Genomic DNA, 17,545 nt, shown 5'->3' with positions numbered 1-17,545 from the left:
CAGCTATTGGTCCAGATCATTTTGGATAAGAGTTCTTCTACATCTGACTACCTGGGAGCCTTCTGAAAAATGGGCCTATTAGGAGTTTATACATATAATAAAAGGAATTGTTTTTTAAAAACCTGACTATTTTTAACCTGGAGGCAATGACTTACACAGAATTATTGATTTCACACACATAAAGAACTATCCTTTTGAGGATAATTAAGTTTCTTCTAGGAGACGCCATATAGAATGTTCTAGAAATAGGTCTTAAATAAATCGAACAAAACGTAGTAAAGGCAACATAGTATAATAGAAAGAAGCAAGCCACGGTGCCAGGGAACCCTGGGCATAAATCTTGGTTCCCCCTTGTATGATAATATAAATTGTCAAGTTACTTCTCAAAGCCTCAATTTTTATCTCCATGAAAGTATAATAATAATATTTATCTTAAAGCATTATGAGAAATAAATAAAATAGTCTATCTTAAAGTTCCTAGCACAGTTTCTGGCATTTATTAGACACGTAATAAATGGTAGTTCCCTTCCTCATCTTCTTTCCTATCTCTGGAGGTATGAAGCAGAAAAAGACAATTATCTACTTAGATACACTACATCTTAATGCCTAATAGTTTAAGATGTGGATAGAAGTACAAAAATTCCTTCTGGATCAAGGCAGACACTATTGATACTGTCTGTTCCTTACCTACTTAAAAGCCACTTACAACTTTCTTCCTGGATAGCAGCCTTCCACATTTAAGACTGGATAAATATCCTTTAGCTTCTGGGAAAGACAGCCCACCCCCCAACCTAGGAGTTGGCCTAAATCTAGTCCTTTCATGGAACATCATATTATCTTTAAGTAAACACTCACTCCTTCCCAGGACCTCCTTGAGAAGAGTATTCCTTCCTGCACCACTGACTTTGTGGACTGGAATGCAACAGAATTAGAGTGTATCAATTCCAAGCCAAAGTTTGCCCCTTAGGGAGCTTCGGATTGGAGGAGATACACCCTGGGTAGCCCAGGTCTCCAAGAAGGAGAGAGACACAAAGGGCGATTGTCCAGCCACCGTGTTAACTTGCAGCCTAAAGCAGGGCCACCTCTGCTTATGAGACATGAGATAAAATTGGGTGGGAAGTGTCTGGAAAATTGTTTTCCTCTGTGATAAGAAAAAAGCAATGAAGATGAACCCTCTGCTCAGCACCACATCTTGACTTTGATTGAACTAGTCAGCTTCTGACCATTCAGAGAAAGCCTGAAGAGAATCACAGACCCTGGCCCAGAATCACAAACCCATCCCATCAACCATCTTCTCCATTTCTTGTAAAGTGACAAGCGTAAATTCTATTGGTTTAAACCAGGATTTGTTTGGCATCTCTGTTATCTGCAGCGTAATATATACTAAGTGATACATGTCGATACTGAACCCTACAACTACTGAAGAATTCTAGTGCGTACGACCTAAGCTAATGTATTTGACAATGCCCAGAATTACTTCTGGTTTGTGACCAGATGTCACATCTTGTCATTACTTGTGATTTCACTGGTTCATTCCGTCAGCATTGTCCAATTGCTCCTCACTGGACACCCAAGCATTTAGGACGTGCCCCAGGAAACTGTGGTCTTCCCCATAACCACACAGATGGGCACAGATCTTTATTCCTTTCAGAGAACCACCCTTTCCTTTCAGCATGCACCTTCTCCCCAGGTTCAAATGCCCCATGTGTAGCAAAACTTACTTCTCGAAACTTCGATATGGCCACCTCCCAAGGGCTCTCGTGCCTCTCCCTGCCTCCTTAGCACATCTGGACCTAAGAAATATATAAGTGAGATTCCCATGCAAAAGGGAAGAAGAGGTGAGACACACCCTGTCCACAAATTCCTCATTTCAGAGCTAGGGGGCTGCCGCTCAAGCCCAGGTGCCAGAGAGATGCCTGAGTTCAGGTGACCATTCTTCTACTTCTTGGCTGTGGAAACGTGGGAAGGTTATGGAACCCTTCTTCACCTCTGTCTCTTCGTACACAAAATGGAGCTCATCATAGTGCACGCTAATAGTATCGTTACAAGGCCTAAGTGAGTCAATGAAACGAAGGTGCCTAGAAAGGTGTGTAGTGAGCCACAGTTACAGAAGCACTGGCCAGTGTTGTCACTTCAAAGCACAGAATGCTGAAGCTCATGGAGGACGGACAGTATCAGGAAAGGGCAGGATAGCACGATGTGGGGGCTGGGGAGATGGGACATTCTGGCTCATATACAGCGTTTGGAATTAGAGAATTATAGTGCAAGTGATCCAATACCAGGTGTAAACGCCCTTTCCTGTAGGCTCATCAAGACAGTCTGTTTTTAAGACATCTGGGATGGGGAGCGCATTCTTTCCTGAAGTGGTTCCTTTCATCAGAAACTTGTATCTTGGTGGCTTCTACTTATGGATCTTAATTTCTTCTCTTTGGGAATATACAGAGTAAGTCTAATCTCAAATGTATGAGCTCCTCAAATATTTTGTGAAGCACTGTTTCACCCATCCCACTCCTTCTGCCATGGGTCTTTCCCAGATTCAATGGCTCTTAGGCACATGTCAGTTCATCCTATGACAAAGCACCTCTATTTTCACCACATAGCCCAGTTTGCCTAAGTCCTTTGTGTACACATAACATACTGTAGCACAAAGCACATCATGGCAGTCCCAGCCCCTCCCTTGTTTTAGAAATAATACTTCTGTTGATGCAGCCTACACACACACAAATCCCTCTGGCAGCCTCAATGACTCATGCTGCATTTTCTTTCCCTATGCCTGAACTGCTACTAAGCACCACATTTTCTTTCTGCATTTGTCTGGCTCGAAATAAAGCCCTGATACAGAATATTGCTTTATTATTACTACATTTCATCCTATTAGATGCAGTCCACCACTTTAGCTTGTTGTGAGATCTTTTTTCCATTTGCCATCTGCTCTGTTTTCCATCCCATCTACATCTCTGTCCTCTGGAAACTAGATCTTCATCATCTGAAAACTTATTAAGCTGGTAAAACTGTGGAATAGATCAGAGCATGCCACCAAAACCTATCCAGATTGTCATGGACTCATTAATTAGCACACTTTAGCATAAGTTTTTACCAAGCTTTATATCGCACGTATCTCTCCATGAGGACTGCTCAAGGCACCTTGTCAGATGTAGAAATACCAGGTCTCAACATCTAGAAATTCCAGAGGCCTCTCCCTATTAACAACCACCACTAAAAGAAGGGAAATGACATTGTCTGAAAACAAAGCTGTCAGGACTGATCTTTTAAACGTTTATACAGTTGCTTTGCCCATCTACTGTCGAGTAGTAGATGGCGTTTTTACTCAATCCACTTTTTAGAAAACTAGAATACACATGGGAAGTGTGTGGGCAAGGAGCTGAATTTTACACCCATCTCCACTGTGACTGCAGAAATGCCCAGGCAGGTTTGAGGACTGATGGGACTGGCCTGCAGGATGCCTATTTGTGTGAAGCCTTCCCTGGACACTTATGAGAAGGTCGATGACTTTATAATAATGACTATCCTGCTCCAATATTATGACCACAAGTCTCTGTGAAACTGAAGCCTCCCCTTACTCAACAAAGCAATACTGTAGATGGGAACAAAACACACGCAAGGACAGAAGAATCAAGATGCATGAGTTTTGTCTGTGGAAACATCTTGATAGGAGGGATAGTTTCTTCTTATAGCAATGTGTGTATTGCTCAAATTCTCTTTTATTTCCAGAGGCCAAGGGCAGAAACCACAGACCTCGGGTAACCACGGGTTTGAGTCCTGGCTCTACTGCTTAATAACTATGCCATAAAAACCTGTTTTTAAAGGACCATTGCTCGTCCTAATGAGAAAGACTTCCTTATAAATTCTTACAATTAAAAAAAAAAATCATGGTCTTGAATCTAGAATTGTCTACAAACTCTTAGTGCACCTATTCTATTTCCTTTTGACATTATACCTCTTTCTTCCACAGCATTTACTTGGGATTATAGAATCAAAATTAAATCCATAGGCAATTTTGTTCTTGAGTTATATTCCATTTTAGACTTTTTTCAGTACTTCTCAAATCTATTTTCCCAAGGTCCTTAGCATAGAGATGACCATATCCAGATTTTGCTTTCCTGCTAATCACTGCATTTAAGCATTCAAAGTAGTTTTTACTCACTGAAAGTGGCTCTTACAGTCCAAACTGGGACTCATGTTTTCTTGTTTTGAGACCAGTGACTCCTAAGGTGTTGGTATGAGTGAAAGCTTGAGTTTGTGGTCTTGGAGAAGTGGGGGTTTTATGTGAAGAGATCAGAGAAATAAAGCAAGAGAGTAGAGGAATAACTGACACCTATCCCAACCCCCACCAAACAAGACTGAACCCAATGGAGTAGGCAGTCCTATGAGAAAGACAATCTAAAAAAGTCTGTGTGAGACTCTTTGAGTGGAGACATCCAAAAGTCCAGGTAATAAACAGGAGCTCAGAGTGGGGAAGGGACAGTTCCTTCATTTCATTATGGTGCTCTGAGGCCCTCTGAGGGCTTGGGATAGCATAGGAAGGATATCTGCGCCTAGCAGAGCCATCTCCATGGAGAGATCTGCAGCTAAAGAAAATCCTGGGGAAGGAGCAAGAGTAGAAAGATATGGGCAGGTAATTTCCTTTCCTTTGGGGCTCATGGTTTTCCAGGGAAGTATTTATCTTGGTGCAATATAATTATGCTCTGCCTCTTGGTCTAGCAGACCGGATTCTTTGAATTAGGGTTTAACCTTATCTTGGATCCCTGTCATGGGTCCCTTCCCTCACTTGGTAATGCCCATGAGATCACATTTACCCTGCTGTGCTATGAAAACGTGTTATTACCCAATTTTCAAGCATTGTTATATAGACACACCACTGTGTTAATCATTGTGTCCCACTACTGTACCAATGTTTCAGCTGTGAAATAGCATGTATCTTTTCTACCAATAGTCAATATTATGCTCCTTTTGGTTGTTTCTATATTTTTTTTTGTAGTCAGTTTTAATTCCTTTTGAAAGTCGAATTAGTCTTTGGAAAAATAATTTCTTTGATCAAAACTGACAATATACATGGTTTCATCATTCTTTTTTTTTTTTTTTAAGATTTTATTTATTTATTTGAGAGAATGAGTGAGAGAGAGCATGAGAGAGGAGAAGGTCAGAAGGAGAAGCAGACTCGCCAAGGAGCTGGGAGCCCGAAGCAGGACTTGATTTTGGAACTCCGGGATCATGACCTGAGCTAAAGGCAGTCGCTCAACCAACTGAGCCACCCAGGCACCCTGGTTTCATCATTCTTAAATGCTAAGTTATTGACCAAAAACTCCTTGACACTAACTACAGAGCTAGTTAATTATCCCATTTTTTTTTCTTTAAAAACCCCAAACTTTAGTGGTAATAGGCAAACACTGACTGTATATCTAAGTACTTCAGCCTCCCACCTGGCATCAAAGAGACAAGAGGTATCTCTTAGATTTTTGCTGATGGTACCTCCACATGTTCAGATAGTGTTCAATATCTTTCAGCTTTGTACTTGCCCTTCTAAACCTTTCTCTTTACCAAACTAGTGGAAAGACTACAAAATACATTTTGTAGAATCCCTCACCAACCAGCATCCAATGGGAGACAGAAGATGGAGAGTTGGCGGCGGTGGGGGGAAGTCACTTTTACAGTTTCTGCTTACATCGGTGGTAGTGGCAGCATCAGCAATGACATCAAGGACAGCAGCAGCGGGGACAGCGATGCTGGTGACAGCAACTGTAACACTGGCATTTGGGACAGAACATAGAAGCTGGGGCACTGGATGAGTGTCGGGTCCTGAAGGTGCTACTCAGGCTGTATTCCAACAGAAGTAGCTGCAATGACAGAGAGTTTATGGACTCTGGGTAAAATTGGTTTTTGTTTTGTTTGTTTTTTTGAAGATTTTATTTATTTATTTGACAGAGAAAGAAAGATCACAGGTAGGCAGAGAAGCAGGCAGAGAGAGAAGGGGAAGCAGGCTCCCCACTGAGCAGAGAGCTCCATGTGGGGCTCCATCCCAGGACCTGAGATCATGACCTAAACTGAAGGCAGAGGCTGAACCCACTGAGCCACCCAGGTGCCCCTCTGGGTAAAATTGTTTTCCCTGTTTCCTCCAGCTCCAGGTCTGACAGTGGTTGAGGGTAATTGCCAATCTTTGTGCAAGTTGACCTTTCTTGCTTTGCTCCTCTGGCTCACTCCAACACGTTCATTACAGATTTCTTCCATTAAATTCCCTCTTCATCGAACACTAGAATCTGGGTCTATTTTCCTGGTTATGCAGGGACTGATGCCCGCTGCTATGAATCAGCCCATGTGTATAGCAGTCAGCAGATGTGGTGTGCCCTGGAAGCCATTTCATCATATGCTGGGAAAACATTCAAGGAAGACTCAATTGATGACGTCAGCCCTGCACGCAACTCTTCTTTATCTCTCAGTAGAGAATCGCAAACTCTCAGATCCAGTGAGAGCTTTGTGGTCTTTACAGGCTTTTACAGACTCTTGTTTCTGCCATGTTTATTCCCCAGAAGGTCTGTATTTAAATTATTGAAAAAAAGAGAAGCAAACTTCCTGTGTCTGATAAGTCCCTTCTTCCTTCCTTAAGCTACACAATTCATCACTGTCATCGCCCTGGTTTTTTCTTCCCTTTAGATGCCTAAGAATTTTGAATTTATGATTTTCTTTTGGTATTTCGTCTTCCATTTTTCCTAAGAAGTCTTCATTTTTACAGACAATCTGGCATTCAGAAGGAGGATTTTCATGGAAAAAAGGAATTCTGTGGTAATAAAGCTAGCCCAGAGGAAGGGGTAACTATTGCTTTCATGAGTCAGTTTAAAATGTGAGGCTTATGCTGATGACATCAGTAGGGGCAGGATCCCTGTGCCACAGGTTCATTAACATCAGACACAGCAGCTTCCATCCAAGGTCAAAATGGGAATATCTTACTCCTCCAAAACTTAAGAAAGGACTATTATCTTGAGCAATGGGACAATTCCATAGGTTACCACAATAAAATTCATATCCATACCTCTACATTTAGAAACTGTTCCTTCACCATTCTGAGCAATGCAGGTGGATGGTACTGACTTCAAATGTGGGAAATACTCACGTAATGGCCCATTGCCCTTGTGGATTTCTTGACCTTTAATATTCAGCCTCTCTGTCTCCAAGAACTTTCTTTTCTCATATCTGTATATAATGTCGATATGGTAGACTTAGAAGCTGGCACTTAATGAGACACAAAATTTGGAAGAAAAAAGATAAACTGTGCAGTTGCATGTTGCCCAGAAGCAGGGAAAGGCACGCAGCCAAATTCCTGCAGTGCCTTGTGTTGCCGCGTGACGTTGCTTGGATATCAGCTTATCAACAGACTGAGTTCCTACTGCCACCTTCACATGAAGAAAGAGACCTTGCAAGGAAACAACACTGACCACCAGTACCAGCTTTTTAAAAGGGGGCGATCACAATACAGGGTAAGTCCTTTAAGCAGATTTCTCCTTTTTGTTTTAGACAAAAGATATTTGTTTGATTTTTCCTCCTTGAATTCTCCATGCACTTTAATCAAACTTTACCAGGTATAGTCCACTCAAGCAGGTTAAGATGGATTGCCTGAGCAATAGCCCAAGAAAAGCACCCATGAGTTGTTGCACAAGAAAGATCATCAGTCATTTCCTTATGCTATTTGAGGAAAGAAGAAATCTTTCTAGCTTTGAAGTATATTTATGCTCTGCTCTACAGATCTGGAAAATGGGAGGAGGGATACTGAGATGATCTGAGTACAGGATAGAGTGCTGTCTTCTATCACAGAGAATATTAAAAGAGTATATCTTCGTTGGTATAGCTTCTGAAGTGCACATTGAGGGAAAGCAGTAGTAAATAAAACATTTATAGTTTAATTTATAAGTTTTATCATGGAAACAGGACACAAAGAGATGTTGACTGATGTTTTCCTAATAAATTTCTCTTCTGGAAGATCTGAGCCTTTGCTTTGTGATCTCAGAAGCAGAGATTCCTCCTATGTTAAAATATGTCTACAGTGTGTGCATGTGGGTGCTCTTGTGTGTGCATATAAATGCGTGAGTATATAAATGGAGAGGAGAGGGAGAGGGAGAGAAGGAGCTCACACATAAAGTGAGAGTTTTCTAGAGCCATGATCTCAGTTAATCAAACAACCCAATGGGGTAGGTTTGTTAAGGACAAAGGTGTGAGCAGAGGGGAAAACGTTTGGAATTCTCACTTTATGCCTTGGCAACCATAGTCTAATACGTCCACTATCCCTTGATTATGTTTTTTTATTATTATAAACATCTCAGATTCCAAACCCTACACTATATAGTAAGGAAAAAAGACTTACTCATAGCAGCTGTGGCTCCTTCATTTTCTCAGGCAAGTGGCAAGAAATATAGCTAAGTTTAATAGTTTCTTGTTGTAAAATTACGAATTGAAATGTGCAAGACATGGAGAATAATGTAAAGGAATACTAGACTGTCACAAAAAAAATTGTATTTTTTAAGGGATATTCCATGAGCTGGGAAAGGGCACAACATATAGAGTATGGTCTCTCTTTTCGAAAATCACACAAAATGTACACAGAAAAAAAAAGAGTAAAAGGAAATCAATCAAATGTCACCAATCGTTATGGACAGTTAGATTATGGATAATCATATTTTCTTCTCCAATTTTTAGATTTTTTCCAAATTTTCAAAAATGATATATATTACTTTTGTGATCAGATAATGTAATAACTATTATTTAAAATGATCAAGAAATAACTTGTGATCTGATGTGGTTCTATAGTCCACCTGTTGCAAAACCAAAGATAAAGCAGAAAGACAAAGAACTCTCAATTATTCTTTCCATCAACAGGGGGTGAGAATAGGGCAAACTGCAGAACCAAGCAGTCTGTTGAGACCCAATTACTTAGAAACATGTGAGAAAACTTTTTATCTCTTGACATAAATAACATTTATTTATGTATTTATTTATTTACTTGCTTGCTTACTTATTTACTTAGGTCCATTCCCAAAACAGGATGAACAAAATGAAATTTCATGCTATGCTTTATTGTTCCTTGGAGGTATAGGATAAAGAATGGGAGAAAAACAGAAAAGACAACAAAAACTTTGGAATGTTCCACGGATTCCTTGCATTCGGGTCCCTTCTGCTGCGTACACCCACAACGCTTCCTTAATGAAGGTATAGTGGGTCATTGGCTAATGGAGGGAACTTGCACGTCTTTCCCTCAAGGCTTGAGGTCTTTTTCTCCTGTCTCTGTTTATCCAGCTTTAGGTAACATCGGGCACAACACAGGCACTCAGTGCATGCTGATGGCAGGCACGGTGAATGAATGAGCAATTGGATGGTCCGGTCCTATACCCACCCCATTTCAGGAGCTCTGTAGATGGTCTCATCTTCATTGCTGAAGCTCAGTATTGACCACACTGTGGCTCCCTGCTAGAGAGCTCCGGTAGCTCCTTTCAGTCACAGTTATTTAAAGTCATTCTCATTAATACTTTTTGCAAAACTTTCAGTTCTCTTCTATCCCCTCAAGGAAGGATAAACAACAGGGTAAGAATATTAGGACTATTATTTAAGAAGTTTAGATCTCTGCTAAGGAAAAGCCACAGACTGCTTTTTTTCCTCTGTAAAATAAAACCATAACTTTAAAGATTTTATCTTATATAATGGAAACTCTCATTGCCCTTTGGAGCTTTGCTTTTGAAACTGGCTTGCTATTTTCATATTATATTGTTCTCCATCATTTGAAAAGGCTTAATTAAGAATCAATTATCTTCTTCAAAGATTTTCTTTTAAAACTTCTAATTCAGAAACTGTAAAGTTCAAATGATGCCTCAAATTGTGAAGTATGTGGCTTTCCTAATTTCCCTCTGGATATATTTTTGATACCAAGCTTAAGGCCTCTAGACATTAAAAAAAAAAAAAATCTGACTCACACGTTTCAACTCCACACAAAATTTCTAACAGATAAAAGCCACTTTACCATTACATATAATTAACTTAAATTTAGTTTCCATTACAATGGTTATCAACTACTTTTGAAACTTCTATCACTGTTTTGAATTTTTTGGTCTAGGGTGAACTTATGTCACCTTGGTTTTTCCATTATCATTGTAAGCACTGATAACAGATTAGGTAGATAACAGTAATTGTGGTCCAAGTCCTTCTTGTTCCTCCTTTGCACTGCATGGAAGCCTTCTAAATGCTCTCCTACCAATGGCCTGTTTTCCCATAAGCTCATTCTCCAAGGTGGGCCTGCGTGATCTTTCTAAAACTCAGATCTTGTCAGCTTCAAGTATGGCATTTCAGGTTGGATAATTCTTCGTTGTGAGGGACTGGAAGGTTGTCAAGCACACTGTGGGATGTTCAGCTGAGCTCCTGGTCTCTATCTGCCGACTGCCAGTAGCATCCATCTTCCATTTCAGCATTTATGACAACTGAAAAGTCTTCCCACATTGCCAAATGTCCTTAGTGGTCAAAATCACTCCAGTTGAGAACCAATGACTTAAATAAAGACCTTCAATGGTTCCTCACATTAAAGGTAATCTTTCAACTCTTTTTTAATTATAATTTTTAAAATTTGCATCTAAACATTGCCTGTAAGGCTTCCATGATCTTCCCCTGCCTGCCTCTACAGCCTTCCCCAACTCAGACCCTATATTCTGATTAAAGTAGGGGAAAAAAAAAAAAAAAGTCTGGTTCCTAATATATCCAGACATTTTGTGCCCCATGTGAAAATCATACTATATTCTCCCTTCTCCCATTAATCAGACTTTTTTTTTCTTCTATCACAGTGGTTTTCAAATTTTGTTGTCTTTGTTTCAGGATCACCTAGAGAGTTTATTAAAACCCAGAGCACTGGGCCCCACTCCCCAGAGTTTAGGATTCTGTAGATCTAGGATGGGGCCTAAGAATTTGCATTTCTAACATGTTCCCAGATGAGGCCGATGCCCTTTGAGAACCAGTATTCTAGTTCCTTGTCACTCTTAAGACTCAGATGTTTTGGTCACCTCATTGACAAAGTCTTCCTTGACTGCTGCAGGAGATTTTGTTTTCCTTTTCTGTTTTTGTAGCACCTTTAAAATAACAATGTTGAACCTTTATCACGTTACCCAACTGCTCATCCAGCTATCTCCCCTGCCTACTGACAACTCTTGATAGAAAGTTCTCCTGTCCCCATTCACTGGCCTGACCAATGTGCAGATTCTCACAGCCTACCTTCCTCAACAAGGATCATTATAGAGGAATAAAAGTATAAAATGTTGGAAATTCTTAGATCCCTTTTAGCCCAATACTTTGACCTACTTGCCTAGAATCTTTATTTACCCAGTTTCACTAACACACAGACCAATGGAAGTTGTTAAGTAAATTAGGGTAAGACATGACCCAATTGTTGTTTTCTGGTTGTTAAATGTATATATATATATATAAAATTGTTAAACATATATATGTGTGTATATATATATCTTATTTTTAGCTTTGAATCCATCATACTCTTTGTCCTATAGACCTCCACTAACTCATCAAAATCACCTGTTCTGCTTCGATAGGACCTGACCCAAGGACAGCAACGCTACTTCTACAGCATCATGAGGATTTACAATTCCAGACCCCAGTGGGAGGCCCTGCGGAACCGCTACATTCACAGCCTTCAGCACCAGCAGCTGCTTGGTGAGTTTTAACTACCCAACCTAAACCAGAAACCCTTGGGAGGGCCTCGTGTGCTACAGCCGGAAGTCACGTTTCCTGATAAATAATTCAAGTAGAATGGCCTCTGCCAGCACGCTATTTTATAACATGGTTGGCAGGCCATGTTTAAAAATGATTATCCCTGACAATAGAAAACAAGGTTTTATGGGTAAATTAAGAGGGTTTCACGAAATCAGAGTACAGATTGCCGTAAAATGTCAACAACTGTCTGAGATTTACAGGAACTTGATCTAGTAGAAATGGCAATGGGCTTAGGCAGATGGTCTAGGCTCAAACCACAGCTCAGCCCCTTGCTGGATATGCAAATTCAGAGGCTTGCTTCACTCATGACAATAACAGTTACACTTATTAAGCATTTACCATGTTCCAGATATTGTGCTCGGAGCTCTACACACAACATCTCATTTTCCCAGACCCATACCTAGCCAATGTCAGGGCCACTGCCAGCAAATAGCATACGTTTTCACCCCCATGCTCTGACATCTCTCTTCTAGTAACCTCGTGGGATTTTACAAAGTACAAATGAAATAATGGTTGCAAAAGACCGCCACAGACTTTAAGAGAGAACCTTCAGAGGTGTGATTGTTGTTAAGTCCATTTTCTTCCAGGAAATGTTTTCAGTCTCCAGCTGGCCTCTATTACACTCTTCTGACCCTGGCAGAGCTTTCTTTTTATAAGCAGCTCACTTCACATTAACACATCTACCTTACATTGCTGTTCCTGCCTCCGCACCAAAGGAAGACATGGTTTTTGCCAATGACTGAGGAACATGAGCAGTGAAGATAGATGGCTGTTATTAGGCCTCCCTTTGTGCCTGGCACAGTTCTAAGCACTTTGAATATATTGCCTTACCTCAAACTCAAGACACCTCTATATGGTAGGTGCCTTTATAATGAACATTTTACAGAAGAGAAAATTGAGGCATGGATAAGAAATCATTTGACCAGGATCATGCGACTGATGAGGGAGCAGGAGGCTGGCTGAGGACAAAGCAAAAGCTGGCGCCTTGCACCCCCCTCTCCACCCACTCCCCTCCGTAATATGTGTGGCATTCCTCAGGCACCCCTGACTGCCATAAAACGATAAATAGTTAACTTGCAGGGATCGCAATCCTGCAGAACAGGAATCTCCCTTGCTCTAAAGGTATCCTAGAGATCTAAACAGGGAGGTTACCTTATCAATAGCACAAATTTCCAGAGGCAAATAACTCTCATTTCCTGAAGCCCTAATGTCCCCCTCCCCACCATAAACTGGAGGAGACTGAGGTAGAAGGGAATGTGAATGACAGCAGGGTCATAATGCTCTTAATGTTAATGCCTGACCTAAAAACGACATTGATCGAGCCCTAAGGGCAAGGACTCCCCCCCCCCCCCCCCCCCCCCCCCGCACCTTGTAGGCCCACCTTAGCACGTGAGAGCTCTGTCGGAATCTCCCATCCCTTCACCACCTCCCCCCAACCGCAAGGTATATAACACGCCTACCCTCACAACTCGGGGCAGCCGTATCTCCGCCAGCCCACGGGTCCTGTCCCCGTGCTCTAATAAACCACCTTTTTGCACCAGAGACGTCTTAAGAATTCTTTCTTTAGCCGTCGGCTCCGAACCTCACCCCACCGAACCTGACTTAGGTTCGAGAACTTCATCACGACTAGTAAAGGGCAGAGCCAGGATGCAGCCTGCTCCCCATGATGGCCTGAATTCCTGCAGAAGCATCACCTACTAGCTTTGTTGGTAGAGTAAAACTGCATAGAGGCCAGTGAAACCACAGCCAGTATAGTCAGTATTTAGTGCACATAAAATCTACCTGCCAATGTTATCAACATGCAGATTACAGGCCAAACTGATTAGGAAAGTCTTTGGAGTAGAGCCAGAAATCTGAAATTTTAAAAAGCATTATTAAATGTGGTCTCAGCCTGATCAATCTGAGGTGGGTGGTCTGCAGGCTACACTTTAAAAGCCCTGACAGAGACTGAATACCTCTGTTTCTGGTTTGAAGAAAGTTTTCAAAACAAAGATATGCAATGCAGGCTCAGATTACTCAAGGCCCAACTACCTCTCCAGCGATTTGTCATGCTAATCAATGACTAGGTATTTATTAACTTACTGAATGAAAAATGCAAAAGAAGAAAAGTCTACTTCCCATCCTCAAAGATCATACAATCTGGGTGTGCTAAATGTAACTGTCACTACACTGAAAAGTAGAAAAAATTTTATGAATCCGTAAATATTTGCAGGGTTGTTTGCTTATTTGTTTTATTAGCCTGTTGACTTGGAACTTCTCATTTCTCTCCCCTTAGGCTATATTACTCAACAGGAAGCGTTGGCTTGTGCCGCTGTACTTAGAGATTCCACCAAGAGAGCCTCAGCTAGGGTGGCTCATCAAAGATCCATCCCCCAGAAGCCTTCAACCATGACAAGAACGTCTCTGCCAGCCCTACCTGGGTGTGTGGTTCGACCCAGGACTCAAAGTGCAGGGCCTGGATCCATCAGGAATTAAGACTGTGCACAAGTTCTGAAACAGGTACTTCATCCATGTACACCCAAATCTACTGGGTGCTAAGTCCATATTCCTTGTATGAGAATGAAAAAAAAATAACTTCTAACACACACCCTATACCTAGAAATAATCTCTTTCCCACTCCCATAAATTCTACCAGCAAGAGTAAATTGGGGGGTTTAAGAGCAATGGAACTAAGTGTAAACACGCCTTCCACTCCACACATAATCTGTGGAGTGAAATGACTTTTGAAGCTTTCAAAGTAAATTTGAAATAATTCCTTTGAACTATGTGAATTATAAATTCTATATTTAAATTATATTTAAATATATTTAAAATCTATTCATATTTTATTTTTAATATTTTATTTATCATATAAATTATGTAATTTATATGAAATATATAAATTTATTTTATATTATAATAAATTTTATCATTATTTATATATATTCATTTATTCTAGATTTTATTATTTATATTATACATTCATATAATTTATTTATATAAATATCATCTATATTAGATATATACATATATTTAAATTATATATAAATACTATATTTCTATGGAAATATATTTAGATTATATATAAATACCATATTTATATATAAATTATATATATGTTATATATATATAATTATAAATTATAAAATTCAAATAATTCCTTTGAATTAGAACCTCTCAGACGAATCTCAAGAACAGTGAAAGTACAAAAGTCATCAGAGGTGGCCAGGTCCCCAGACACTGGGTAACTATGGAAGCCACCCACAGCAGATTTTGAAAATATACAAACCAACACCAAGTTAATACTAAGTAGGCAGGGTTTCCAGAGTCCTGTCATCTCAGCAGCAACTGGCCTGTGCATTTCCATGTCCTCCTTCCTCTCTTCTTTCCCATCAAGCAATAGCATTTAACTTGGCCCCAAATCTTCTGGTTTTTACCTGACTCAATCCCTTTGTGTCTTCTTAAAACTTGGACTTCATCAACTTGCCACAGCTGGCTTCATTCTACAGGGCTATAGTTGACCTTAACCCAGGTGAGAGAATTCAGGCACACATCTTCCCCTGGCAACTGAAGATACACTCTGAGCAGAACAAGAAATAGCCCTTAATGAATGGGTCTCAACTCTACCTTTGCCATGGCCTCATTGGGTTTAAGCAAGCACAGAAGACGAGACACATAAGTAAAAAAATAAATAAATAAAAATTTTAAAAAATGAGATAATGATTCAAAACAACATATAATGGTATAGTGTGGTATTAGTTATATTTAATAGTTATTTTCATCACTAGTGATTTTGTGTGCGTGGAATGTCAGTCACCACCACCAGTGTTCACAAAAAGTCAAAATTTTTAAAATGCCTTTTCTTTATCTTTATTCTAAATGTTCAGCCTCCTTCCTTCATTTAAATCAGCCAATGACTCTTTCATGCCCCTAAAAGGAGTTGCCTGAGATGGAATTACAGACTTTCTTGACAAGGTATGTGCGGACATTGATCTGGAAGGAAGATGCTATACCATTACGAGAAAAAGAAAAAAAAAAAAACACCTCATTTATGATGATGTTTATCTTTTCTCTGTAATCATTCATAAAGAATAAAGTTTCTTGAACTCTGTATGTCCTGGTCCTGACTCATATACTCTATGGAGCTTTTCAGTTCTAAGTTAAGAATCATTAGGTAGGCTTAAAAGAAGAAAAATAATAATGGAACTACAGGGAGCTATAGGGTAGCCTTCCTGAGGGACTGAAGTTCGTGGCAGATTTCACCTGGCCTGTACTGGTTCTTCCATTGCTCCCATAATGGCCCTTTTATTCCCATGAACCTCTTGCATGCACTTTTTTAAATTGAGGTTTAGTTGACACACAACATTACACTAGTTTCAAGTGAACAACACAGTGATTCAACAACTCTAAACATTATGCTAGGCATGCACTTTTACCTTAGATTTTTTTGGTTGGTTTGTTTGTTTGTTTGTTTTTGATGGGCATGGATATTTGCTGTGTAAGTCTTAGCTAGTGATGCAGAATTAAAATTCTGAGCTGCATTTCTGCATCAAAAATCTTAGAAGCACCTTATTTCCAATAGAGGCTTCTAAGAGCTAATTGGCAAGTGAATGTCAGAGGCCCATGAAAAGGACAAATCTAAGTTAGTGTAGAAAGTCCCACTTGTTGGCTCTCCCGGCAGAAAGATAATGCCCTCCCCTCTTGAGCTCTACACCCAAAGCCTATGAGGAATATGGCTGTTTATGGTTCTAGAAGAAAGGCATTCATCTGAGATGACCCTGAGAAAAACAAAGGGGAACAGAGGACAATCTGTAATACCAGCTTTGCTTATCCATTCCCTAGTTGATGAACAATTGAATTATTTCTAGCTTTGGACTATTACAAGTAAAATGCTATAAATATTTTAATGTAAGCCTCTGTATGCACAGAAGTTTTTGTTTCTCTTGAATAGCTATCTAGGAGTATAATTACTAGGTCACATGTCAGACTAAGGTTTAACTCTATAAGATAGTGTCAGGGTGTTTTCCTAAGTAACCACCCCACTTTGCATTCCCACTAGCAAGTATACAAAGTTCAAGTTGTTCCACATCCTTGCAATGTCAGACATTTTAATTTTTGTATTCTAGTGGCTATGGCTGCTGGCTAAAGATATTAGCACTATTAAATACAGTCACCTTCTTACTTGGAACCACGGCAAATTTCAGGGAAGGAGTTTATCGTAGGCAAGAAGGTGGTGATGGCAATAATCTTGGGCATTTAATAGAAGAAATTTCAAAGTTTAACAGTTAATACTGATAAAGCAACTCCTCAGCTTTTTTTCCCCCCGCTGGGGGAAGCAAAGGATTGGAGGAAATGAGGAAGAAGAAAAAGAATTAACCCCTGTCAGAAGCACCATCCCTGGCCCAAACTGTCTAAAACACACAGAAGTGGGCTCAGTGTGTCCTTGGCACCTTCTCACTTTTCCTTGTTCACATTGTTCTTCAGGCTCAGCAACCAATACTCCACCATCACGACAATCTTTCCACACTATGTTACTTATTTATTGCTGCATAAAACATTACTCTAAAACACAGTGACTTAAGACAACCACACTGATGATCTCACAGTTTCTGTGGTCAGGAATCTGGGCAAGGCTTACCTGGAGCTTCCAGTTCAGGGTCTCCTGCAGACTGCAATCAAAGTGTTGGCTGAGGCTGTGGTCATATGTGAAGATTCAACCGGGGATGAATCCGGCAGCTGTTGTCTGGAGTCATCCTCTGTCCCTGCCACATAGGTTTCACTGTAAGGCAGAAATGTCAAT

At 40.2% G+C, this 17,545-nt stretch overlaps 1 protein-coding gene across 4 annotated transcripts; it reads left to right on the top strand.

The window, feature by feature from the left end:
* The first annotated feature begins 7,388 nt into the window (after nucleotides 1-7,388).
* Nucleotides 7,389-15,858, top strand: FAM216B (family with sequence similarity 216 member B). Of its 4 annotated transcripts, none has more exons than XM_044250679.1 (5): nucleotides 7,389-7,490; nucleotides 9,101-9,213; nucleotides 11,586-11,706; nucleotides 14,042-14,265; nucleotides 15,633-15,858. In XM_044250679.1, exons 2-4 carry the CDS (start codon nucleotides 9,109-9,111, stop codon nucleotides 14,239-14,241), a joined length of 426 nt encoding a protein of 141 aa, XP_044106614.1. In that variant the 5' UTR covers nucleotides 7,389-7,490; nucleotides 9,101-9,108; the 3' UTR covers nucleotides 14,242-14,265; nucleotides 15,633-15,858. The 4 variants fall into 4 exon arrangements, with proteins under 4 accessions (XP_044106614.1, XP_044106611.1, XP_044106613.1 ...); XM_044250676.1 differs by having other exon boundaries at nucleotides 9,095-9,213; XM_044250678.1 differs by having other exon boundaries at nucleotides 9,032-9,213.
* Nucleotides 15,859-17,545: the final 1,687 nt, after the last annotated feature.

The sequence above is a fragment of the Neovison vison genome, chromosome 5 (genome assembly GCF_020171115.1).
Source record: "Neovison vison isolate M4711 chromosome 5, ASM_NN_V1, whole genome shotgun sequence".
In the NCBI taxonomy this organism is placed as follows: domain Eukaryota; kingdom Metazoa; phylum Chordata; class Mammalia; order Carnivora; family Mustelidae; genus Neogale; species Neogale vison.
This window is presented reverse-complemented; position numbering and strand designations above follow the sequence as displayed.